At 50.7% G+C, this 25,990-nt stretch overlaps 1 protein-coding gene across 16 annotated transcripts in view, besides 1 other annotated feature; it reads right to left on the bottom strand.

Annotated features, from left to right (window-relative positions):
* Positions 1 to 25,990, bottom strand: part of Gnb1l (guanine nucleotide binding protein (G protein), beta polypeptide 1-like) — a 69,295-nt gene that overhangs the window by 7,278 nt on the left and 36,027 nt on the right. For 2 of the 16 annotated variants that reach the window (XR_003951760.1, NR_104347.1), the window contains exons 3-8: positions 18,828 to 18,968; positions 18,306 to 18,431; positions 15,130 to 15,292; positions 11,212 to 11,310; positions 10,344 to 10,468; positions 6,821 to 7,036 (exon numbers count right to left, since the gene is read on the bottom strand). Coding sequence is in view for 14 of the 16 variants with exons in the window: in XM_011245830.1 (XP_011244132.1) it covers positions 6,821 to 7,036; positions 11,212 to 11,310; positions 14,190 to 14,286; positions 15,130 to 15,288; positions 18,306 to 18,431; positions 18,828 to 18,952 (822 nt within the window). In the remaining 2 variants the exon portion in view is untranslated. Of the gene's footprint in view, positions 1 to 6,820; positions 7,037 to 10,343; positions 10,469 to 11,211; positions 11,311 to 14,189; positions 14,287 to 15,129; positions 15,293 to 18,305; positions 18,432 to 18,827; positions 18,969 to 20,906; positions 21,012 to 25,990 lie in introns of those variants that run through there. The other 14 variants (XM_011245829.3, NM_001285493.1, NM_001081682.2 and 11 more) reach the window with 10 other exon arrangements.
* Positions 1,766 to 5,235: an enhancer, noted in NCBI's record as "VISTA enhancer mm321". NCBI's record gives its function as "enhancer in: limb[4/5] | eye[4/5] | heart[4/5] | facial mesenchyme[4/5]" and the evidence as "EXISTENCE:transgenic organism evidence [ECO:0001131][PMID:17130149]".

The raw sequence follows: 25,990 nt of genomic DNA, 5'->3' as shown, positions 1-25,990 counted from the left end.
CAACCCAGGATTCTTCACTGTATAAAACACAACCCTCTGGGCTGCTATGGCAGCACACGTCATCCTGGTTCTTAGGAGACAGAGGCAGGGTCAGGAGTTCAAAGTCATCCTTGGCTACATAGTAAGACTGAGGGAAGTTTGGGCTGCATGAAATGTCTCAAAAATTAAAAATAAGGGGGCTGGAAAGATGGCTCAGCCATTAAGAGCACTTGCTGTTCTTCTAGAGGACCCATATTCGATTCCTGTCACCCACATTTTACCTGTCAGCCATCTGTAACTGCAGTTTCAGGGGATCTGACACCTCCTTCTGGCCTCTGCTGGCACTGAACACACATGGTTAACAGGCACACACAAAACACCCACACACATAAAATACAAATATTTTTAAAATATTAAAATAAAAGAAAATGTATGAAAGAATGAAAAAAAAGAATAAAAGAATATCAGAAACAACTGCAGCAGGGCGGCAGAGCAAAAGGGCTATACAAGAGACACACCTACATCTTGAAGGGCCAGGAAGGATTAAGAAAACCTAAACCTTGGTCTAAGCCACACTAACAGCTGGTTGATAGACCTCTTTTCCAGAAAGTGACTGAAGAAAACTAGGAAGGTAATTACTTTATTGGTTGTTCTAAAGCTGGCTTTTAAATGCATAAAGCAAGAAACAATGGGGATGGAGAAGAGGGAAGGGCAGGGCCAGCTCAGCTCTCACTATGGGCCTAGGCCACATATGTGCCTACCGGGCATCTAGTGCACAGTGGAGTACCTAGAGAGACCCTTTTCTTCTCAGCCACTTGTGGTCCATTTGTGCAAACAAGCCCAGCTCTCTGCACTTCAGAGAACGGAAATCATCCGGACCTTGTTCTCTGACCACAACGTAATTAAGTTAGAACTGGAAAACTAGAAGATAGCTGGGCTCTGAGGTGGGGAACCATAAGAACTCCAATCAGCTCAGCTCGGAGGCCAGGGAACAAATGAATTCAAGGTTCACCCAGAAGTGAGGTCTGATGGTACCTGGTAGTGTGGGACCCAGCTCCAGCGTCACATTATGGGAACACAGGCAGAGGAACTAGGTCTGACAGGTGCCATGTCCAACGTGAGTTGGAATGACTGAATGTGCCCCAGGACAGTAAGAAGAGAAAGAATCAAGGGAAAGGACTGAAGAAGGATGTCATTGACATTTACATATGTCCCCAACAACCTCAAAGTCTTCACGATTAATGTTAAAAATCTAGAGAAACACATCCCCCCCCAACCCCTTTCTCAAGCCCAGCACGCAGAGTCCAGACTCAGGCCAAGTATGTAAGGAGCAGCAAGAGGCCCCGTGTCTCCTTCCACTGGACCCCCAGCCCTGCAGTAAAACAGCCCAGACATAGCCACTGAGCAGGAGCAGCTCCCAGCCCCTCAGCACCATCAGCAGAACTATGTGGTAGAAAAGGCAGGTATCAGTTAACCCGCAGACCCAAACTGACCCAGCCGAGCAACGCGGAAAACATGCGGTGCACTGAGTTAGCTCGGAACTATTGTTCTTTGAGATGGAGTCTCATTGTTTGGCCAGAGTGGTCTTCAATTCCTGGGCTGGAGTGATCTGCTTGCCTCAGCCTTCTGGAGAGCAGACCCTACAGGCACACACTGCCACAGGAGGCTTTATTTCACTGCTTTAATACTAAAGGGAAAGCAACAATTGCATTTACTACATCAACAGTCAAGAAGAAAACCCAAGGCTGGAGAGAGCTCCTTCGGCAGCGTGTGCCTGAGTTTGGACTGCCAGCATCCACATAAAAAGCCCAGTGCAATGGTGCTTGCCTGTAATCCCAGGTGGAAGACAGTCTAGGTGAACGGGTGGCTCCAGGTTCAGTAAGAGAGACTCTCAAAAAGTGAGAGTGGATAGGTTGGAGAGATGGTGCCTGCATTGTCAGGTAGCTCACAACTGCCCATACCTCCAACTCTAGGACATCCAACACCCTCTTCTGGCCTCTGCTCATATACACATACACAGACCTTAAAATAAGATGAATCTTAAACAATAATAGAGTGGAGTGTGACTGATGAAGGTACCAGAGGCCAGCATGTACCTGCACAAACTAACACACACACACACACACACACACACACACACACATACACACACGAACACACATATACAAATAAAAGAAAACCTATGTCAGTCAGAGAGAGGCAATAAACACATATGTCAAAAGCTAGCATGCACTCACAATCCAGTTCTTCCCCAACAGATGCGGAAGAAATGTCAACCAATAAGAACCTGTCACTGCGCAATGGGAAACAGCTTCCCTGCCCAGTTCTATCCAAGGTGACCTGCTTACATATGACAGGTCTGGGTCACAATCAGTGCCACCAGCAGCTCAGTCCTCCAGCTTAATTGCTGCTCTGCCCTCCCCTGCCCTTCCAGCTGCTTCTCCAGTGCTTGGCTCCAATTCATGGACCTGCTGCCACTGTGTTGACTGGCCCTGACCTCTGACCCTCTGCTTGTCTCTTGTGGCCAGGCTACCTGTGTGTCCTGGATATTGTGTCCACCTTCGATGCTCACACCTAGCAGAGCCCCAGTTCTAATGTTAAATGCTTCCCCCATGTGCAGGCACAAGCATCAGAAGGGCTGTAGAGTGCAGCTATGGATGAGCTCGGGCAGTCTCTGGTCCCTGACATGTACCCTCCAACACCCCTCTTACATGGTCTGTCCTCACTGGGCTCCACCCACAGGCTGCACTCAAAGCCTGCTCCGGGGCAGGATGTGGGGCAGATGCTGTGGCGTGGTGCACCTGAGCACATATGTGGGGCCCACCCATGCCTGCAGACAGGACCAGTTGCTCCTCCCAAGACTGGAGTGCTATGGTCCTGCAGAACTGGAGGTGGGGGTGGGGTGAGAACCTGTGCAGCAGACTGGATTGACACTGTTTTATCCTTGTCTCCCTGGGGATGTTGGCTTGGCTGAGGTAGAAAGGGGACTGTTGGGCACAGAGAGTCTCCACTGGAACCCACTCAGAGCCTTGTCTCAGGGACACTTCCTTGCTATCTCCTTGTCCCAGGAACTTATCAACACTGTCAATTCCCAGAGAAAGAGAGTGGCTTTTAACCCTGTACCTGGCTACTAAGCACACCTTGTGCTGGCGAGGTCCACCAGAGCCCTGACTGATCCTCAGAGGCAGAGGTGTGCAGGGATGAGGGCAGCTCTCACATTCACTTCCCCCACCTCCCTACTGGTTCACCATGTGAGAGGGCCAATCTGCCAACTCTGACCAACCATGGCCCTCTGGGATAGGAGTGAGTTCATGTCCAGCACACCTGGAAACAGGTCATGGCATCGAGGTAGAGACGGCCTGGCTGGAGGACTGGGTATTGAGGGAGGTGAGAGACTGCAAGCCTGCTAGGAACTTAAACTGGACAAAGACCAGCGCCCACCCGGGGGCTGTGCTCCTGAGTGTGAGAAAGTGCAGGGACATGGAGGAATGGGCAGGCCCTGTGCCCCTATATCCCTCACACGAATACAAGCATGCAGCATGCTCACAACCCTGCTGCAAACCCTATGTCTGCTTCAGTATGCACAGGCAGTCTTGCTGCACATCAAGATGACTCTGGGGTTTCTTCTGCTGAGCAAACTGGGCTGCTCTGGCCCAGGGTTCACTGGAGTGGGGGAGCCTTGTTATTACTCAGAGACCTAAAATACTATTGGCTGTAAATCAGTCCCTGCTTCAAGGCTACGGGCCCTACTCCATGTGGAGGCAGGAGCAGGGCCTGGGCACCACCTGTACCTGACAATGCCCGCCCGAGGCTCAAACTTGGTGGCTAGCAGCAGTCACCTCAGGGAGGCAGGCTCGAGGTTCCCCAGGCACTTTCCGGTAGGTTGTCTCCCTGACTGAGCTCTGGCCTGGGCTCGGGACCCTCCAGAAGGATCTCTGGCCACCAGTGGCTCTCACAACTCATGACCTCAGGTGGCAGGAATGCTCGGCGCGGCGCCATCTGGTTCTGATTACCCATGCTAGGCTGCGGGCGCCTCAGCCAGGGATCTGCGTCCCAAGTGGCTGGAGATTGATTTGGGCTCCTCGGAGGCTTTAGCAGGAGGATGTGAGGAAGGCACATCTGCACCAAAGTGGGGCTTGGGCCAAGGCAGGCAGGCGGCCATGGTGCCGTGCCATGGCACCAGTGAGGATGCTGTGGACTGAAGGCCACCTCGATGGCCCTCAGGTGTTAAGAATTACCTCAAAGAGCTTGCTTTGCAGGTTACCAGAGGCTTCCTTCTCAGAGACCTGGGCTGTACAGAACCAGGATCCCTGGGCCTCTAGGGCCAACACTGGCCCTGACTCTGGGCGAAATAGGACCCAGCCTTCACCAAACCCGGAGTCATTCTCACCCTCCCAGGCAGGAAGGCAAGCTCAGCAGGGGGCTGGGGCTCCCCACCTCCTTTGATGTGTACAGGCCCTGCCCACCTTACCCCAACTACTTCCAGGCTGCAGTTCCTAGTTCCCCTTCTGCTTTAACTTTTCAAATCATTAGTAGAGTAAAAGTTCATCTCTGGACTAGAACATGCCCATAAATTAAGTCTTAAGTTCCAGCAGCTGTTTCCCAAACATGTTGGGAGATTCCAACTATCTGGGCTGGAAGGGCTGCCTCCTGGGTGCAGCCCCAGGGCCCTGAGTAGGAGCTGCATAGCTCTGCCTTCCAGCTGATGAGAGTCAAGCCACTAAGGAGATGGACGCTGGACCCACGGGGACACTGCTGCTCTCTTCCAGGCTTCAGAGGCAGCGAGTGAAGGGGAGCCCCAAGCTTACCTGTTGGGCTCAGCACCTGTGAGGTGGGGCTCAGGACACACAGACCCGGTGGCTGAGTACTGTGCTTCTCCACATGCTCACATGGTTCTGAGGGTTAGGGACTTCTCTGAAGGTTGGAGGCCCCTCCCTTCACAGCAAGGAACCTGTGGGTCTCTCAGACCCTGAGAGAAGGATGGATGGACTGACATATAGAGCAGTCTTATTCTGAATTCATTATGTGTCCAGCACAACTGGACCCCCAGGAATGGTCTTAGCTTAGAGCTGGGGATCAGAGGAGCCTGCCTTACCAGTGGGCCTACCTCCTTTTCCTACTAGGCACTGCTGGTGGGGAGGCCAGGTTATCTATGCTGTCTCTGCTCCCCAGTGAGGGCACTCCTGGATCTGTCCCTACTTAGTCACTTCATTGTTCCCAGGCCCCCAAGCTATGGTATGTCATCTCTTTTGGGCCTCTCTTATAGTTCTACTCCACATCAGTCTCTTTCTGCTCTAGGACTTCCACTGATCCTCTATCCACTGCCCATAACCAATCCCTTTCCCAGAATGGCCTCATGATAAGGCCCTGATTTGTACCCTGGGTTTAGTGACGCCCTTATGACCCTGGGTGCCATCCGGCATCAACCAAGCCCTACCTTTACCCACCCACCCACATGCCTCAGGAAGGATGGGTGGACAGACATAAAGGACAGTCTGCCTGTGTGGACAAGATACTCTGAATCCATTGTGCCCAGCAAAATTGGACCCCCCCCACCCCCCCCACGGACAGTCCTGGCTCAGAGTCTGCCTTACCAGTGGGCCTCAGTGCCCACCTTCCTTTCCTGGGAAGAGCCTTTACTGTCCACCTTCCTTTCTTGGGAAGAGCCTTTACTGCCCACCTTCCTTTCTTGGGAAGAGCCTTTACAAGGCACTGCTGGGAGGAGGAGGCACTTAGGCTTGGACCTGACCTGCTCAAAGCAAACCCCATCCTCAGCCATAAGGCCTGAGCTGAGCAGTGTGAGGCCGCTGTGCCATGTGAGGCCGCTGTGCCGTGTGAGGCCGCTGTGTAGTGTGAGGCCGCTGTGCAGTGTGAGGCTGCTGAGCAGTGTAAGGCTGCTGAGAGAGGCTTCCTTCCTACTTTGGGAAGGCAGCAGGAATGACCTGTGAAGCCTCCTATTGGGTGGAGGCAACCTGAACCATCATGCTCCCCAAGAAGGGTTGGCATGTCCCCCTAAGCTCTATCCTCAGTGCTCTGGCTAAGTCCAGTGAGGCTAGGAACTGGGCTATGGCCACACCATACTCCACAGGGCATGTAGCTCTTCCACCAGGGCGGTTTCTAAGGCTAGGTTTATCTCTGAAACTCCTGGTAACAGGCTCCTTTCCCACCCTGAGTCTGTATAACCAAGTCACCTCTGGGGGCTTGGCAGCCTGTTGTCTGGCAGGCCTGCACAAAACCAAGTCTGGGTACATCTTCCACAACCCCTCCATCCCAAATGGGGAACAAGCCAGCTGGGCCCTTTATGCTGCACTCAGAGGGCCAGAGGCAATCCTCAGGCCATAACAACTGGGATGGTCCACGAGACATTGTGGGGTTGTCTCTACCAAGCCCTGCTCAGCCAAGGCCTTCCTGCCTAGTGGGCTCTCCTGTTACACGTGACCAGCAGCCCCCCTAGGACCAGCTTACAGATCCTCCTAGGCCATGGCTTTGCAGGGCTTTCCACAAGTTCTCATTTCTTTTCTTTCCTTTTTCCCCCTTTGATTAATCAGTTCCTTACTGACCACATTCCTCCGAGTTTTCACAAAGGAGTTTGGTCTGCCTGGACACTACGTGCCTTTTCTCTAGATGGACAAGACTTGATGGCTGTTAACCTGAGGTCTAGGAGAAACCCAAACCATGTGAATGGCAAGCCCACGCCCACTGGCCCTTGCTCCCCTACTGCCTCCGAGTGATTAATTAGCTAGGGAACTGCAGCGGCTCCTCTTCATGCCTAAATATTGTTTCAGCCTATCAGACTGTTAGTGCGGAGCAGGATAAATGAGACCCGGGCCTGTGCACTGACCTGCAGGGACTGCTGATCGTCCAGACTCCAGACAGCCAGTACCTTCCCAGCAGAGCCAGAGATGCCCTTGGCCTTCTGAGAGTCGAAGTCGAGGCCCATGACAGGCTCTTCATGGCAGGTGATTTGGCTGCACACCTTCCGCTCTGAGATGTCCCACAGGGTTACTGATCCATCCTCATAGCCAGCCAGAAGGAGGGGGCGGAGACTGGAGTTAGTCTGTGGGGAATGGCACAGTGGTTGGCTCCCAAAGGGTCTTGTCTTCAATGAGCTCTAGGGCTGTGAGAACAGCTTTTTTTCTGGCCACGCCCAGAAGTGGGTTAGGCCAGAGAACAGTTCCTTTGCTTTCCATACAGCCTAGGCTCCGTATCCTAGCAGCCTTCCATACCCCTCTCATGGGGCTCCTAGGGCCACTGCTTAGTACCTGAGGAGCTAGAGGTGGAGTCCAGAGGCCTCAGAGTCATGCATTTCTACCTACACTGGATCCTGTCCAAATCAGGGATGACATGATACCCACTGGCACCCACCAGCACCCTGGGGTGGCTACGAACGGCCTCATCCTTCCTCCTCATCGGCCCCAGGTGTAAGCGTTGAAGCCACTCCTTGTTGAGGCCAGTCATCTAGAACCAGCAGGCAGGAAAGCTGAACGCTCAGTGAGGAGGCCTCTTTGGGCTTTGTTAATGAAGCTGCAGAAGCCCCCACCCTTGGAAGCTTGATGTGAGAGGCCCTCACTGTCATGATGGATGAGGGCGAGGGTCAGAGGGCTCTGCGCCCTGGGCTGACGCTCGTTTATTTAGCCTCTGAAACAACTACAAAAGAAGAGTGCTGCAGGATTCCAAGTCACCCTCAGGGACATGCCATCAGTCCCTGCACTGCACAGCAGCCTGAGAGAAACTGCACAGGGCCGAGCAAGGAGGCCCAGGCTAGCTGGAGGGCTATGGCATGCAGCTAACAACGGCATGAGGGCCAGGATGCTCGGGTCAGCACAAGCTGTGGCTGGGGTATGGTGCAGGACATCTTTGGTGGGAGGGGAGGGCAGGGCCTACTGAAGACTAGCATGTGGAGGGATGGCCACAACAAGGAAATAGGACACAAGTACCAGGCTTTTTTTTTTTCCAGCAAGTACAGTGAACTTGCCAAGGCCAGAGGGGCCAGTGCAGTTGTCTCTGACTATCTCCAGAAATGGCTTGTAGACTGATTGTGTCCTGTTGGTGGCCAAGTTCACACATAAAATAGGAGGGAGTGAGGTGCCTGGGAGGAGGCATGAAGCTTCCTTCCTGTGTTTTCTCGGGTGATTTCTTTTCAGCATCATCTTTAGTCCTTCTCCCTAGGGCCAGAGCCCACACTGTGCACTTTGACCGTACGGCAGCGGCAGGGTCGTCTCAGGTCTCCGAGCATGTACTTGGCTCTGCAGGGCCCTGGCTGCACTGCTGCTGTTCCTCAGCTTTATCACAGGCATGAGTTCCCTGCTTCTGTTTCTCAGGGCGCCTGCTTTGAAGTGATTTGTGCAGATCCACACTGTGTGCCCTATGGACAGGGAAGCCCCCTTCAGACAGGCTGCTCAGGCAAGCAGGTATGAGCTGGGTCAGGATTGGGGCAGCACCAGGGAAAAGAATTACAGAACCCTTTGCACCCCGATCAGGAATGCATGCCAACTGTTGCCACTCTTACTCCGCACCCACAGCGTGGCTACCTGGTAGAAGCTACCCTGAAGCCCATTTGAGAGAACGATCCCAGGCTCCTTGGATAGAGCCCTAAGCAGTGGTCTGTGCTGACATCTACGCCCACTACAGCTACGGCTCTGCGGCCTCTCTTCACCTGGCTGCTTCCCTTGCTTTTGGAGTCGGGGAGTCCAGAGCTTCCCATCATCACTGGTATCAGCTCTAGCGGCCATGCACAATGCTTGCTGACTATGAGTTCTGAGCAACATGGATTATTCAGGGACTACTAGAAAGACCCCTCTTCCGTGGTGGCCAGAGCAGGAGCCAGTTACCACCACAGTTCAGTACCTTGGCCACTTTACTCAATCTACCCTGGTCTCTGCAGCCTTCCAGTGACAGCCACCACAGGCTGGAAAAAGTGTTCTTGTAGCCACAAGGCCTCTGGTTGTCACAGCCTCAATGCTGCAGGAATGAGGATCTGAAGTCACCCTGCCTTGTCCTCTTTAGCATCTCCCCTGGCCCTCAGTTGGGACCCAGAGACAAAAACTGGCTCTGCAGCCTCTCCCGCCCTTTAAAGTACAACCTGAAAGGTGGTAGCAGGCCAGGGGCCAAAGGAACCCCAGAGAGGTGCACTAGAACTCCTGGAAGAGGCCCCAAGACTCAGACAGGCAATCTTCTCTAAGGGTGGGTACTGACGATGTTAGCTCAGGCCTGATTTACAGCCTGACCGATCCTATAATTATTATTATAATTATTGCAGCAACGCAGCACAGGTACTTTAAGGCACAGACCAAAGATAGAACCAAGTATTTCAGAAGGAAGTCTCGCAAGTCAGGATACTGTGCCACGCTCAGATTAGGAATTTCATACCCTAGGATCTCTGGATTTAGGAGAAACAAAGAACATTCTTATAACCAAAGGCTTTTCGCAGCTGCGGGCTTCCCATGGCTCTGTATCGCCAACAAAGCGGTGATTTGTCCTTCTGTCAACTATATTAATTACCTTAACAAGTTGATACATCCCATTCTACACATTTTTTTTTTCTGATGGAATTTTTACATGATTGTGCAATGACCTATGTTTTCCAGGGTACGGAATAGGAGTGTGCAGGCACAGGTGCCTTTGCCAGGACCTGTATGTATCACGGTCACTTCCCTGAATACCTCAGTGTGAGTACGGCTGGGGGGCAGGATGAGGGTACACGTATTTTCCCAGGGAAGTGCCCAGAAACTCTTGGGGAGCCGTGTCTGGACACACTGAGGCAGGAACTAGGCTCTGCCCGCGTCAGGCTGCAGACTTATATATAGACTCCAGGGGCTTTGTCAGACAGGGTCTGCCCTGACTCTGCCAAGGCTTCTCTCTAGGAAGCTATTATAACACAGGCAGCACACTAGGATCGACTTACTGAATGCTCCAAATCTAACCCAACCCTTGCAGGTAAGAAACTGCAAGGAGCTAGAGGGATGGCACAGTGGATAAAAGCACTGGCTGCTCTTGCAGAGGACCCTGATTTGGGTATCAGAACCTGCATGGCAGCTCACAACTATCTGCAACCCAGTTACGGGGATCTGAAGCTATCCTTTGACTTCATAGGCACCAGGCACACAAGAGGTACACACATATTCATGTAGCCAAAATACCCATACATACAAGATAAAAATTTAAAAGGAAACTGCAAAGAAAGCCAACTGGAAGCAGGCCAGAAATCTTTGTTCCATCCAGACAGACAGAATCTCTGGGGCAGGCACAAAGGTGCCCTTCCCATGCCTCTGGTGGGTCACACAGGCAATTCCAAACTGAACAAGTCCATCTCATCTCACTTTAGAAGAGTTCAAAGAGGCAGCAAGACATGAGGCAGAACTTACCAATGAGAACTAGGAAGGTGGCCAAAGGGTTACAATCTCTCTCAAAATAGGCAATACCCTGTGATGACCTTCCCACCGCCGCGTCTGTACCAGTTAAGACACGGACACTGAGGCTTCTGGGATTCCTTGCAGAAAAATACGGTAAATATAAGTGACCCAGAAAGTAAAAATGCTGACTTGGATATGGCCAGGGAAAACCTCACACTGGAAAAGTCTAGGCCTTTGTGTGTGTATGTGTGTGTGTGTTGTGGGGGAGGGCACAACTCCAGACCTTAGGCTGTGATATCTACCCGGGTCCTAGTTTTTGGAGCAGCCCTGGGAGATAGCACCTGACCCTCCAACAGAAAAAACAGTCAAGAACAAAGAAAATGGCTACAGGGTAGAACTCCATGGAATGGTCATGGGGAAATGATCCCGCTAATGTTCCTGGGACCTCCATAAGGTTGAGGAGTGGGAAAAGTGGATCCTAGCAGTGAGGTCCATGCAGGCTTGTTGGCATTAGTTAGCTTTTCCCCCAGCCTCGGCAGAGCCAAAGACCAAGGTGCTGAGGAAAAGAGCCTGCTGTTCTGGGAGCGGGTCCCACAGCTGACCCACTGTCCCTCCTCACAGCTACACACGGGCATCTGTAAGGCAACTGGCCAGGTTCTGTGGAGGGTGGCTATGGGCTTTCTCTGCAGTGTTTCTCTTGCGGTGCCTTCCAAGCACCAGCACCAGCTCAGGAGAGCCTGATGTCCAGTCAGCTTTGGGCCACAGAGGACAGCAGGTACATGGTCTCTAAGGGACAGTGCCCATAGATTTGATGACAAATCCAACCCTGAGTGGGGCATGACTCAGGGCTGTTGGGTGTGGCTGGCACATGCTGTCTTACCTGCCACAGCCCCAGGCACATGGGCATGCCTGGCCTGGCATCGGCCTCCGGCTTCAGGGTGCACACTGACGTCTTGGATGGCATCTCCAGAATCTGAACCTGACAGTGAGAAAACAAGCTGATTTGGGCTGATGCCAAGCCAAGTCTATGCTATGCAAACAAGAGACATTTAAGGCGATTAGCCAAGGCTGCTGCGAGTTTCTGTCTGCTCCTCTCCCTGTAGGGACCTGAGAGCAGAGCCTCCTAATTAGTCTGCACAGGCTAGAGAGCTTAGATGCTGCTGGGGTCCTTACAAAACAAATGCTCACATTATTCCTGAGTGACCAACCTTCCACCAGCAAATAGCTAGCACATGCCTTTGCCCATCTTGTCATCTGGGCAAGTCCTGGGCTTCTTGGTCCTGCTTACTTTGGACATTCTCCTTCCTTTCTTGTCTTTCTTGCCTGGGTAGGATTTCCAAGGGCCTTTTCTGAATAATATCATGCATGTAAGATGATGTGCAGAAAGCCTGGGACCACCAACCTAGGAAATCAGCATGTTACCCAGAGCCAAGGCCAGCTCCATTGGATCTTGAATCTTGGTTTCCTAGTACCCAAGAACCTGACTTATCAACCCAGACTACTAAGATGCCCGGGCTTTCCCGTGCCCAGGCTAAGATGGGCCTCGCGGCCCACATGGTCCAGCTTCCTTCCCATGTAGGTATGCAAGTCCAAGAAGACTGTTTATATGCTGGCCAGCATCATTCTTAGAGGATAGCCAAGGCCCAAGAACCAGACTGGATTGGGTTCCCAGACATCCCGTACCTAAGGTGCTAATCCTGTGCCGTCATTCATTTGGGGGGATGCAACACCTCTCTTATGAACTCAGGGAACAGAAGGGTCCCACATGACATGTTGCAGCATAGCATCAACCAGATGTTTCCTATGCCTTTTATCTGTGTGGTGTTCTACTGCACTGTTGGGCTTATGTATACCTTCTGGTGTCACGGGGCTGAGTGGGTTCTGGAATCCCTGAGCTTCTCCAGATATCAGCAAGAGCACAAAAGAGCCTGCTCAGCATGCACACACATGGCATCAGAGCTCCAAAGGGTGCGGGGCATCAACTGGACAGCACATACCTGGTATGACCAGACTGAGGCCGATGTCTGAGGAGCCAGAATCTGGGCATGTAAGAACTGTGTTGCCCTTTCCAACCTATGCCACATAGAACCTTATCTGCCACAGCCACAGAGATGATTCTTTATCAGCTGCCTGAGTCCTGTGGGGCTGAGTCCAGGGCAGCTTCCAGGCAGTGCAGAATGCCAGGCATACAGCCTGCACCTTCAGTTGGAGTCCTGCTGATATGTCCACTTCTGATAGATGGGTAGCCAGGGTGCTGTCTGGCAGGGTAATCTCACTAGGTTACAGTGACTGGACTTCTAATACCCAAATTGAATGCTAGAAATGGTTCATAGCTCTCTGTGCCATCTGCTGTAGGTGAGTCTTATAGCCTCTGCCTTTGGGAGACAGACTGGAGTCTGAAGAACCCTTGGCCACTGGTGGGAGGTGGTAAGGGATGGGGGTATGTTTGGAAGAAGCCAAGGCAGAGGCTAACAGGGTAGGAGGGCCGAGCTGCTGCAGGGCAGTGGAGATGGCCAGTGTGGCAGTGGGTCTGCAAGCTTGCATTACAGCTGCTCCCAGGCTGCAAGGCAGAGAGGAAAGGAGCAGCTCTTATCCATCCTGCCCCCTCAGGCCCATGGTCCTCCACAGCCAGCAGCACTGAGTAGGCAGCACCTAATGGTGCTGGCAGATCAGGTCGGTGTACTGGGTTAGACTTGGCTCCTGCCCAAGAAAAGTCATTTTGTCTCCAAGCAGATCTAGTTCATAAATAATGAGATAGTAACAGGCATTTATTTGTTCATGATTGCATTTAAATCACTAATTAGGAGCTACATACACTTTTCTTGCCAGTTTGCCAAAAACCTGTTAAGTTTTATTAATGTGAGGGGTAGGGGAATTGCTTCCTCCTCTACAGCAAGGCAGGTGGTACTAGGTCAGCCCAAGCCACAGACACACGAGATGCCACTCTGAGGGTTCAGAGGGCTGAGCCACCCTCAGGCCATGGACCAGTAGTCTTCCTCTTTGGAGGTCACACAGCTTCCTGGCCCTCATCTCCAACGCAGGTGGCACTGTATTTTCAAAACAATTTTTATTACATTTATTTATTAGTGTATGTGTGTGTGTGTGTGCGCGCGCGCGCGCGTGAGAAACTTTTGTGAATCAGCTTTCTCTCTTCACTGTGTGGGGTCTTGGAAGTTGAACACAGGTTGTCAGCCTAGGCAGCAGGAACCTTTACCCACTGAGCCGGACACTGCATTTTCAGAAGCAGCCAGCACATCCTGGGCAAATGATTGTTTTCCAGTCAGCCTGGAATCTGCCTAAACTGGGCTCTGGGAAGAGCATAGATGGCTTAGGCCCAAACAATGCCTGGGAGCATGCTCCCACCCCTCACGGCTGTCTGGGTGGCCACACTTGCTCAAACCTAGCATTTTTCCTTCTGGAAAAAAACAGTTGGGAGTTGGGTGCCAGGTGGAAAGCTCCAGGGTCTGTAGGAGGCTCCATGCTCAGGGAGGCTCCAGGAGGCCTGGGGAACCAGGCAAGGCAAGGTATCTGACCTGAGTCTGACCTTGGGATCCTGCCTTCTGATACAGGATGGTTGCTATGCTCTCTATACTCTTAATACACACCCCAGCTCAGACTCCTAGGCAGTCCTGGGTTTGCTGTCCCTCTTCTTATCCTGAGAACAAATCTGAACAGCTCCTACCTAAGGCCCTTGCTATTCAGCCTCTCCCTGCTACCACAGTGGGGTCTTTCTGGGCTTCTCATGACTTCCTGTCATGGCTTGTGGGCTGTGCAGATTGTGTATCGTTGACTTCTGCATCTGCAGGCTGCTGCGCTACCCACCCTAGATTGTACTTGTGTGGAGGGAAGCATCCTCACCCTTAGTGTTTGGATCAGAGCATAGTCCCGGCCCTTTGGCTGCTCATCACTGCCCACGCCTTGTGCCCGTACTCTGCCAACAGGGTGATGGCTGATTCTATAGAAAGAAGCCCCGAGACAGGGTTAGTTTATTCTCACAGAAAGCAGAGGCTCCTGGGGCTGCAGCCTGACTCCATCTCCTGGACTCCATATTACTCTGTCCTCATTGCTGCTAGGCTGTGGTTTTCAGATATCTTTTTTCCTGTTCTTCCTTTTTACCAGAGTTTGTAGAATAGTTTGTTTCACAGGTGGCCTGGATGTCCAGGAGCTCCTTGGTACCTCCAGACTCGCTCCCTTTCTGGCTTTTGAATTCAGACCTCCCTTCCCCAAGTTTGTGGCCATCCCCAACTTCATTCTGCTCCCAGAATCTGAATTTTTCACTGTATCATAGCTCTGTCCCTCATTGCGAACTCCCCTGTTGCTTCAGTTTTCTTTCCTGTGTCACTATATTGATATCTCTGGTGCCTCCTCCAACAGGTTGGCAGTACACCAAGGCCCCAGTTTCTGGAGAATCCTCTGTGTGTGTGTGTGTGTGTGTGTGTGTGTGTACGTACATGAATGTGTGAACAGATATGTATGCTTGTCTATGTGTGCACACAAACACTCAGGCCTGGACACAGCCCTAAGTGGCCCTCCTCCTGGAATAGTGTTATGTTAAGTCTCAAGGTTTGCCTGAACCCTTTCTGATTCTCACCATTGCCCTGGAAGGGTACGACATCACAGATGAGCAGCCCGAGGCTGCTGTAGCTGCAGTGAAGCAGGTAAGCCACAGACCTGCAGCTGGCAGGGTCCTGTGGCAGTACTAGGCCCTTCTTACTAGAGGAGGACAAGTGTGTCCAGTTAAGACAAAGCCAGTGCAATTAGTGTATGGAAGGGGCTCCAAGGGCTGGCTGGTCCTTACCTCGTCGCTGCCCTTCCCTGGCACAGCAAGCATCCAGCACTGCTGTCCCCTGACCAGGATGGAGCCCCTGCAGAAGCCCACACTGTCCAGCTGAACTGAGTCCATGATGGTGTTCCTGCCCTCCTCCAGGTCCCACAGGCACAGCCGCAGGTCTCGACCCTGGCTGACAAGGCAAGGGGAGGAGTCCGTGAGACACTGTAAACGTATATGTGCTGACTTGGACCCTCAATGGTGAAGGTAGCCATGTTCCCTGAAGACGGCTAGGTAAGCCTCACACCATCCGTGCTGAAGGCCTCAGTGAGGAGGGCTTTCCCCTCAGTGTTCACATCTGGGTTGGTACCCAGGGCCCTGAGGCCAGGACATTCAGTAGACTAAGGATGTGGACACTGAGGCATGAACCTTTGGCCAGTCTTGTGCCGTTCTGGTGCCACTAAAGCATACCCTGCACCCCTTTCCTTTCTGTCAACTGTCTTTAAGGACTCAGAAGTCTCACTCAGGCCTCTACCAAAGTGTATGTGAGAGCTGCATTCACTCTAATGCTATGCAAGCATGTTGACAGCAGCTCTATGCTTCATCACCCGAGCTGGAGACGACCCAGCTGCTCTGCAACAAAAGAACTACCAAGCATGCTGTGCCAGAGTGCCACTCAGCAAGGGACGGCGCCGACTGCTGACACATGCAACAGCTGGAAGGACGCTGAGCTGTGATTTGTTAAGTGAAAGAAGCCAGATCTGAAGGTTCTGCAACATGTAACTACACTCCTGTGACATTCTAGAAAAGGAAGGGCTAGAGAACCAGGAGAGAACTGACCACAGTGGGTAGCTCTGGGCTTTGTGGGATGGCAGGCTGTTTGATGTGGCCTTGGGGAAATGGACACACGACAGTGCTGTGCCAAACCCACAGACAGTCTGACTGTCACTGTGCACAATGAAAACAGCCCTAGCCAGCTGAGCTAGAGCCAGGAGCCTATGAGGGACGGCACTGTGATTGTGTGGATGGCAGTGCACTGGGCCAGGAAGCTCAAACATAAGTGGACCCAAGGCACACAGACAGCATGGGTAAAGACACACACAACTGTAGAAGCCATGGCCCTGAGCAGGCCTGGCTCCTTGCAGGCATCAGTTCTGCCCTCTCTGGCAGAGAAAATATGGGAGCCAGTAGTAGATATAAGGTTCCTTATCAAAGAGCTGATGAGCATATAACACTGTGGGTCAGGTCCGAGCTCAGAGGTCAGCATCAACATGCGTGTGGCAAGACACATGCAGATAGAACACACAGTTGAACATAGGTGAATGACAGTATGGGCAATGTAGGTTCACCCATGGACAACCGGGTTCATTGGTTTTCTAAACACAACAGCCAGGTTTCTGAAGAGATGTTGCTCTCAGATCTTTATACAGGGAGCGGTGGAACATGCCTTTAGGTCTAGCACTCAGGAGGCAGAGATAGGCTCATCTCTGTGAGTTCAGATCCAGGTTGGCCTATAACATAAGGAACTGAGGTTGGCCAGAGCTACATAGTGAGACCCCGTCTCAAAAAACGAGCGAACAAAACCAACAAGAAACAAGCTTTCAGATTTTTAGATTAGGGAACTTCAACCTCTAGGATGCTGACAGTGGCCCCAGCAGGCACTACCCACCTGTGTGACCAAAGCCAGTCTCTCCTGCCAAGGAGCCCCGGGGACTCATGCACCTCAGCACCACAAGGTTGGCAGTCACCACACTGGGCTTCCTCCCTGAGCCCAGGACCGTGTGGTCTTGTCCTGAAACTAGGGGTATTCTACCCTACAGAGAACTTGAGAAGTACTGAGAGCATGAGAAACGTGGACCAGGAAACTGATCTCAGAGCCCACACACAGCTGCTAGCATTTTCTTCCTGTCTGTGGCCTTAGATGCTGATGCCAACAGGGTTAAATCTACAGGGGGAGAACAGAAGGCAGGCTTTGCCTGCATCCCATATCAGCAGCACAATCCAGAGAAACTGTGGGTTTAAATGAAGCAACAGTGAGCTCGGGAAACAGGTAAGGACGCCCATCCATGTCTTAGCATAGGCTTCTCTACGACCCAGGAGCCTGACCACAAGGGGGAAGGCCTGGCCAATGCAACTCCATGAAGACACCCCTAAGAGAGGGGTGATATACACCACCCTGTTGCAAAAATTATCTGGAATAGAAGAATACTATCTGAAATATAATAAGAAAAGTGCAATCTGTCAATAGAACAGGTATGCATTAAATACCTGGTAGTCTTTTAGTTTGTTTTTTTTTTTTTCTCTTCTAACTTAAAGTTTAGAAAAACTCATAAAAATCATGCTTCTCCTTTTTTAAGACAACACATCAAGACAGTATAGCAAGTCCTGGCCGCCACTGACTCCACAGGGGGAGGTCACAGCTACAGTGCCGTCCTTGCCTGGGCAGTGGTTACTCAGGTGCTGCAAGGGCCGGCATACTCCTGAACTGGCCTGTAAATATGCGTTTCACGATGACAAAGGTAAAGAAATACTAGCTGGCGCAGCTCTTGTGGCCCAGGTGTGACCAGTGCTGGGGGTCCTCCAGCTTTGCTGGATATGAAAGCCCAAGCCCCTTCCAGGGCCTCTTGAAGAAACCTGGACCCAAACACAGCTGAGGCCAGGCAGCTTTGGTGGGCTGTGGTCTCCGGTGCCATGCAAATGCACCTGGCATTCCACACCCAAAGCCCCCACCACAGGCTCTGACCCTCAGTGGGGACCCTGGCTGGGAGATAAGGGGCTTATGTAAGGCATACCTTCATGCCTTTCAAGCCTGCCGGCTTGGCAGGCATACCTTCATGCCTTTCAAGCCTGCCGGCTTGGCCCTGCTTTATCCGTCCCTGTCCCTGTTGTTACCTCTGCCCACTTCTAAGCCATGGCCCAGAGCCTTGCCCTTAGCTGCCTGCTGGGCTGGTAGCAGCTACCTCTCATGGCACCTCCCAGACCTGTCTCAGAGCACCAAAGGGCCCCAGGGAAGAGGGTAATTTCACCTGACAGAAGTCAGAGTCATCTACTTCCCAAAGGCTGGAGCTGGCCCCACACTGTCCACAAGCTGCAGCCAAGTTGGCCAGATCCACGCCCTACCTCCACCCCACTCATTCTGCCACCCTGCTCTGTTAGAGTTCCTGGCATAAATCCCCTGGGACCTTCCTTGGGATGCTGTAACCCACCTGAGGAGCTGGTGTCCCTGTGGCAGTGTCTTCAGCCAGATTACACCCTGGCCCCCATGGCCATTTAGAGTGGTAACTATTCTTCTTGTTTGTAGGCTCCAGATATGTACTAGGCCATTCTGAGACCTGTTGGAAAGGAGTCGGACATAGACAGGTCAGGGCCTGGAGCAGTCTTGAACTCACTTCAGGCCAACATCACACACAGCCCGTGGATGAAGATACTTCAGCTGGAACTGATGGCTGACGCTGAACCAAAGATCAGACAAGCCTCCCTTGCAGCAAAGGTGGCCAGAAGGGCCAGGGGATGGGGTACTTTGTCAGAACTCAGTGTTGTGGGGCAGAGACATGACTGACTCTCTGCCCCTGCAAGGAGTTCAGAATGTGCAGTGTATCGGTCAGATTCTGAAAGCGAGGCACACTCCCTGAACAGTGCTTGCCACCAGCACCTGAGACGGCAACGTGCTCCATGCAGCTCCAGGATGGACCTCACCCTGGGCTTGGGGCAGGACAGCTGTCACTCACCCTGAGAAGAGAAGTGGGTTCCCTGCAGCTTGGGATGGTGGGCAGAAATGGAGCGTGTTCACAGCCGACTGTGTGCCTCGGAGGACAAATCTGGGACCAGGCGGTGGTGGGAACAGGGCTGCCATGTGGGTAAATGCAGTCCTGGGTACAAGGGAAGACATGTGAGAGTCAGGGAGCTCTACACACCTATAGAAAGCAGCTGGAGATCTTTGTTTATCTATAGAAGGCAGCCAGAGAGGGACATTTAAAAAGCTGTTGGCTCAGAACCTAACTTTCGCCCCTTCTGGAAAGGGATTCTGCTCCCCATGGTGTGGGCAGGCTCTGTGGCTAAAGAAGAGCCAGGCCTTGGTGTGGGCCACAGGGCTGCCACAGGTGCAGCCCAGCTTACGCCAACCGCCAGCCTGTCACTGTTCCCGATGGGTACCTTCTCCCCACCCTGGAGCCCTGTCCTATCCATCAGCTCTGTTATCACCAAGGCCCAAGCCTGTCCCTCTTGGCACGTAAGCCTGGGTACTGTGTATAGCCCTTGCTGCCTCTCTGGTAGAGTATATGTCTAGCAAGCTCAAGGCCCTGGGTTCTACTCCCAGTACCATAACAGAAAAGGAGCCTTTGTTTGGCCAAACTTGATTCGAGCTCCTAAGCATTCTTGTAGGCCCATGTGACTACAATTATAAAAAGTCAGGTCTACAGAGTGAGTTCCAGGACAGCCAGGGCTACACAGAGAAACCCTGTCTCAAAAAAAACAAAACAAAACAAAACAACAAACAAACTCTAAGTCAGTTTAATATCACCCTCATATCTGCATGCTTTCTGAACAATGGGGCCCCTCAGTGTTAACTGTCCACCACACGTGACGTTTGCTTACCCTGGCCCACCTTCAGCCTGAATCCTCGCAGCTGCTGTCTCTTCCTTCCTACTTCCCATGCACTTCCCCTACCTGCTCCTTGCTATGAACTCTATGTCACACTTGTCAGAGTTAGACCCAATCTCTTTCTCTCAGGAGTCCTTGTCCCTGTGACAGTCCATGAGTCAGGTACCCAGACTGTCTCCTCCCACGGTGACCCTGCATACTCACAGCACTCATCTGACAAGGTCTGGGCCGAGTCCTTTCCCAAGCAAGCAGGCTTTACTCGTGCCTCCCTCAGAAGCCCTCCCCTCTGTACAGGAATGGCGTGCCTGGATGACGAATCCCACTCCTGCCTTTTGGCTAGTGTGAGGAGTCTGGACTGCGCTGTCTCTGCCCTGCACTCAGTGGCTCAGCAGACATGTGCTTACAAATGAGAGTGGCATAGAGTCCTGAGAATGCTACAAACAGCCCTACTGGATCATGGCCTGAACCACCACATCTTCTAATTATAACCACTCTGCATAGCATACTTCTATTTTTTGAGAAACTGAGGCAGGATTCTGGGATGAGCTGCACTAGATTCCGTGGAATGGGCTTGAAATGTTCTCAAGACATGTGCCACCAAGGGGCTGAACAGCCTGGAAGGGTACATGGAAGGGGCAGGACCAAGTCTTTTGGCCACACCCATAGAGCTGCTGCCCCAACAGACAGACCACTCCTCAAATCACAGGACTTGTATTTAAGACCTGATAGGGTCTACCTTGCAAAAGAGAACTTTCCAGAGTCCGCCTCTGCAGACCACCCTTCTCACACTTCCGTAGTCCCACAATCACAAGCTGGATGAAGGAACAGGAAAGGGTCAGAGGGAGACAGCAGGGGGCCTGTAGCAGCTTGTTTCCGGAGCTTTTCCAAGGGGCAAGGGCAAATCCTACTCTACTTATATGCAGCCCACACAGCAGGGAGAGGAAGCTCTGCCCAACTTGGGTGGCAGTTCAGCCATCAAAAGAACATGGCAAGGAAAAGAACAGAGCAAAGGAGCTACCAGGCAGGATTCTTCTAGAGTGGAGACTGGCTTTAAGTCTGCGTGGAATGTGGGAAGAGAGACTACAGGCTGAGGCCACACCCAACTGTGTAGAAGCCAGAGAGACGAAGCCTCCCAAGGCAATCCCATCAGGTACATCTTCCAGCATGCTTCCTCCAGTGCCGTACCTCCACAAATCCTATGCCCTCACCTTTTCTTCTTTGTTAGGAGAAATGACGGTACGGGCTATGAGCCACACCACAGTGGAAGAAGGCACGCAACAGCCAGAGTCAGGCTCCCAGGAGGCCACCAGGCCCTATGGAGGGTAAACCGGAAGGATGGGGGTATGATCAGGGCTGTGCCAGGCCAGTGAGCTCTGTACCCATGCCAGTGGCATGAGATGAGACACGTATCTAGTCCTACTGACCTGATGCAGGTCCCACCAGGTCAAGCCCTTCCTGGGCTAACTCTACTCTTGAACCCTACCTCCCTCAGGGACTTAAAAAAAAAAAAAAAAAAAAAAAAAACAAAGTTAAAGGAATGCATGTACAAACTGCAAAATCCCCTATTTTGAGTTTTTTTGGGGGGAGGTAGGTGGGCAGGGAAGGAGCTTTAGCTAAATAAAACTCATAAATTGCTAAAAGGTAACTGACTCTTAAAAAATGTGATGGTGCCTTCTGCTAGAGGAGAGATAGGACCTCACACTGTTGTTCACAGACATATGCCCCAGATCACAGATGCTGGAAGAACTGCCTCAAACAGGTGATCCAAAGGACAGGGTCAGAGGGCAGCTGGTGGTCCTCCAAAGCTCAGCTGTGTTCTTGCCAGATACAGGTCTACAGGCCCTAGCTTCACCACTCTCAAGAACTTGATCTCTCACCCAGCAGGAAAGCTCCAAAGCCAGTCTAGGGGCATCCTGCCACATGGGTCCAGGCCATGAACTCTGACATGACTCTTTGTAGGCACATGGTGCAATCCAGATACCACACATACTGTAGCCATGTGTATATACACGGACACCTAGATGCTCACACTTATACATGCAAACATAAACACCCACCCACACAGATGCACCCCCTTCATGTGCATTCCACATGCGGGGACATACAGACCCTCAGGTACACACCAAAGCACATGTGCACACTTGTGTTCACATGCACATATGTGCATAAGAGTTCTCACACCATGACCCTGGGCAGTGCCAGCTGAAGCTCAGCCCACACTTGCCACCTGCCTGCGGCATGGTAGGAGTTTCCAGAACCTTATAGCAGAAGGCTCATTGTGAGGTGATGAAATCAAGGTCTCCTCTATTGTCTCCCGAGAAATGCAGGGAACAAACCCGTCACGTCACGCTGTTACAACAGCTGAAAAGCTCAGGCCAAAATGATGCATCAACAATTAAGGACTCCATCATTTCAGGCAATTAAAATAAACGCTTTATTTGAAAACTAATTAATTCAACCTACATATTTTTCCTATGACAATATCCTATGATTACTTGATTTATGACATCTAATTATTCTTTATTAATCTAATTGAGAATAATTGTATTATCCTATCACTCCTGGCCCCTGGCCACTGGCTGCCCTTGGTAGAGGCTGCAGCCCCTGTGCTCTGCCCTGTGCAGCCACAGTGCTACGTGGCTCGAACCCAATCTCTTCCTTTACAAGTGGGAAGGCAAACCATCAGAAAAAAATCCAGAGTACATTTTGGTTCTTCATGATGTCCGAGAGAGACAGTTTATTTAAGAAACTTACAGAAGAGAAAACCCAGTGATTTGGAAAATGGATGATCCTTCCTATAAATGCTGCAAAGTGCCCTGAAAGTGCCGAAGGCCTTGGCCCCCACACAGTAGATAATAACGGTGCCCCTGGGCAAGCCACAGCAGCCGTTGTCTAGAGACCTCAGGATTAGTCTCAAGGGGAGGTTCCTCTACTGCACTGCTAGCTTTATGTCACCTTTACACAAATTAGTATCATCCAGGAAGAGGGAGCCTCAATGGAGAAGATACCTACATCAGATTGGCCTGCAGGCAAGTACATGGAGGGCATTTTCTTGATTAGTGATTGATGTAGGAAGGCCCAGCCCACTGGTAGTGGCACCACGCCTGTGCAGATGGTCCTGGGTTGCATAAAAAAGCAAGCTGAGCAAGCCATGGAATTATAAGCTAGTAAACAGCGTTCCTCCGTGGTCTCTCGAGGTCCTGCCTCCAAGTTCCTGCCTCTGCTTGCATCCCTGCCCTGAATTCCCTCAATGACATTTTGTGATCAGGGCAAGTAAGCCAAATAAACCCTTTCCTCCCTAGTTGCTTTTGGTCACGGAGTTTTATCACAGCAATAGAAAACAAACTAGGATAGGAGGGATATATCCCAAATCAGATCTGAAAAAGATCCAATCTGGTAAAAGGTTGATAGGAAATAGGTTTCTATGGTACTCTTTTAAGGTTACTAGTCACAAAAGGTAAGTGTACCTTTACAATAGAGACATCTAGCTGTCATCACCTTCTCCAAATGATAGAAGCTGGCAACGCCAATGCTAAACAACAGCTTATCTCCTGATGATATGCGATAAGATACCATGGCACCATTGCATGAACCCATGCTGACAATGTTCAAACATGAACCTGGCCATGAGGAAACAGACACATCAGACATAGGACACAGTACAAGTCAGTGTAGCTTAGGCTTGTGAAAATGGCCAAGGTCAAGAGAAACTACAGAAGCAAAAGGCAGCAACTCTTCTATCTTAAAGTAGACTGAAGAGATATCAAAACCAGCTGGGAAGCTCTTGGGAGACAGAAGCAGGAGGATCGCTGAGTTAGGGACAGCTTGGTCTACATAGTGAGTTCTAGGACAGTGAAGGCTACACAGAGAAACCCTGTCTCACTCCTCTCCTACACACACACACACACACACACACACACACACACACACACACACATACGGGGGGCGGGCGGTGAGGGAGAGATGGAGAGAGAGGGAGATTAAAACCCAATACAACATGTAAACCTCAGATACTGTATATTGAATTAGATACTGAGTCAATCAACAGAGAGGGCTAGGCAAGGCATGATGGCACACGCCTTTGATCCCATCATGTAGGAGGCAGCATGTGGATCTCTGTGAGTGTAAGGTCAGCCTAGTCTATACAGAGTTTCATGCTAGATAGATAGGGCTACATAGATGCCTTCTCCCAAGAAAGAAAAGGAGTTGGAGGAGAAAAAAAGGAAAGGAAAGGACAACTAGGATACCAGGGGCTGTTCAGTGGATAAAGTACTTCCAATTCAAGCCTGGCAACCTGAGTTGAGCCCCAGCACCCACATGGAAGAAAGAGAGAACTCCACAAAGTTATTTTCCAACCCCCACATGCATGCATCAACAACCCCCCCATATCATTCATATACACATGAATTACATAAACAAAAACCAAGGGGAGAGCCATGATGGATACCCAGGGACATCTGATTTTGAAGATATTTGAGAAAATCTGGGTATGGACAACAGGTCATACTGTGTTATTTGTGTGTGTGAATGTGTAGTATATTTATTTTAGATTAAAAAAAATTAAGCCTGGTGGTGGTGGCACATGCCTTTAATTCCAGCACTTAAGAGGCAGAGGCAGGCAGATCTCTGAGTTCAAGGCCAGCCTGGTCTACAGAGTGAGTTCCAGGACAGCCAGGGCCACACAGAGAAACCCCGTCTCAAAAAACAAAAAATATTTTTTTGTTGTTGTTTATGGATGCTTTACCTGCATGTATGTCTATGTACCAAACGCATGTCTGGTACCTGCAGAGGTCAGGACAGGACATTAAATTTCTGGAACTTGAGTTGTAAATGGTTGTGAGACACCAAGTAGGTATTCGAAACTGAACCTGGATCTTCTGCAAGAACAATTGATCTTATCCACTCAGGCATCTCTCTGTGTTTTTTTGTTTTGTTTTGTTTTTTAACTTGGTAACAAACCAGGAAACAACAGGAAACATTAAGACATATTGATAGAAACTCAATATAAAATCAGAAAGAAAAAAATGCTGAAATAAACCACTAGGAAAGCAGAGGCATTCAGAGCATAAAGCCCGAGAAACGAGTGAGAAGAGATCAGAGGGGGGGAGAAAAACAATTACTTAAATACACAATGAAGGAAAGTTTGGGAAAGACAAGCGCTCAAAGAGGACATAGTAAACTCAAGCCACTGACATATGCATCATGATTAAATTCTGAAAAACAGAAGCACAGCAATGGGAACTGGGGACAGCTGACCTGAAGTGGCTTCTCTCCCAAGTCCCAAGCAATGTGGAACCCTTTATGTGTAGTACCTATTGTATTTATAACAATTCTCGCTCACTGCAGAGGGAGGACTAATCTCCAGGTCTCATGGGCACACTCTGGTGAGAATCGGGTACCTGAGCAGCAATCTGGATTCCTGTCTGATGATGGCTCCTTCCCTCTTGCACACACAGAAGTCATGATGTCACCTCCCCCAGCTCTTCCCCAGAGGACACCACTGTGACTGCCCACTCCCCCAGACTGTGCTAAGAACCCTTTTGTTCTAGGTTAGCCTTTCTCAAGTGCTTTCCTGTAGTACAGAAACAGAGAGCAAGCACCTCTGTGTCACCAGGCCTTCTTGCACTTCTGCTCATGAGCCTTTCACAGCCGTGGGTCCATAAATACACATAATGGATTTACTGATTGTATGGCATAAATTTATTCTAAAACAGTTCCTGTGTGTACATCTATTAAAGATAAAAGCAAGATTTAATGCTAATAAGATGAACGTGCTTATTTTTTATATAAAAACTAAGTCTTGCTTGAACATTGATATCACAGAATCTTCTAAGTTTTTAGGGTTAAAGGATAACTTGATTTTTTTAATTATTATTATTTTTAAAGATTTATTTATGTATGTGAGTACACTGTAGCTCTAGAGATGGTTGTGAGCCTTCATGTGGTTGTTGGGAATTGAATTTTTAGGGTCTCTGCTAGCTCTGGTTGGCCCCTCACACTCCAGTCAACTCTGATCGCTCGCTCAGTCCCTGCTTGCTCCGGCCCAAAGATTTATTTATTATTATACATAAGTACACTGTAGCTGATTTCAGACACACCAGAAGAGGGTGTCAGATCTAATTACGGGTGATTGTGAGCCACCATGTGGTTCCTGGGATTTGAACTCAGGACCTTTGGAAGAGCAGTCAGTGCTCTTACCAGCTGAGCCATCTCTCCAGCCTGGATAACTTGATTTTTATTACTGTCAATTCTGAGGACACGGCTTTACAAATATATAACAAAATATATATTA

Source organism: Mus musculus, chromosome 16 (genome assembly GCF_000001635.26).
Source record: "Mus musculus strain C57BL/6J chromosome 16, GRCm38.p6 C57BL/6J".
In the NCBI taxonomy this organism is placed as follows: Eukaryota; Metazoa; Chordata; class Mammalia; order Rodentia; family Muridae; genus Mus; species Mus musculus.
This window is presented reverse-complemented; position numbering and strand designations above follow the sequence as displayed.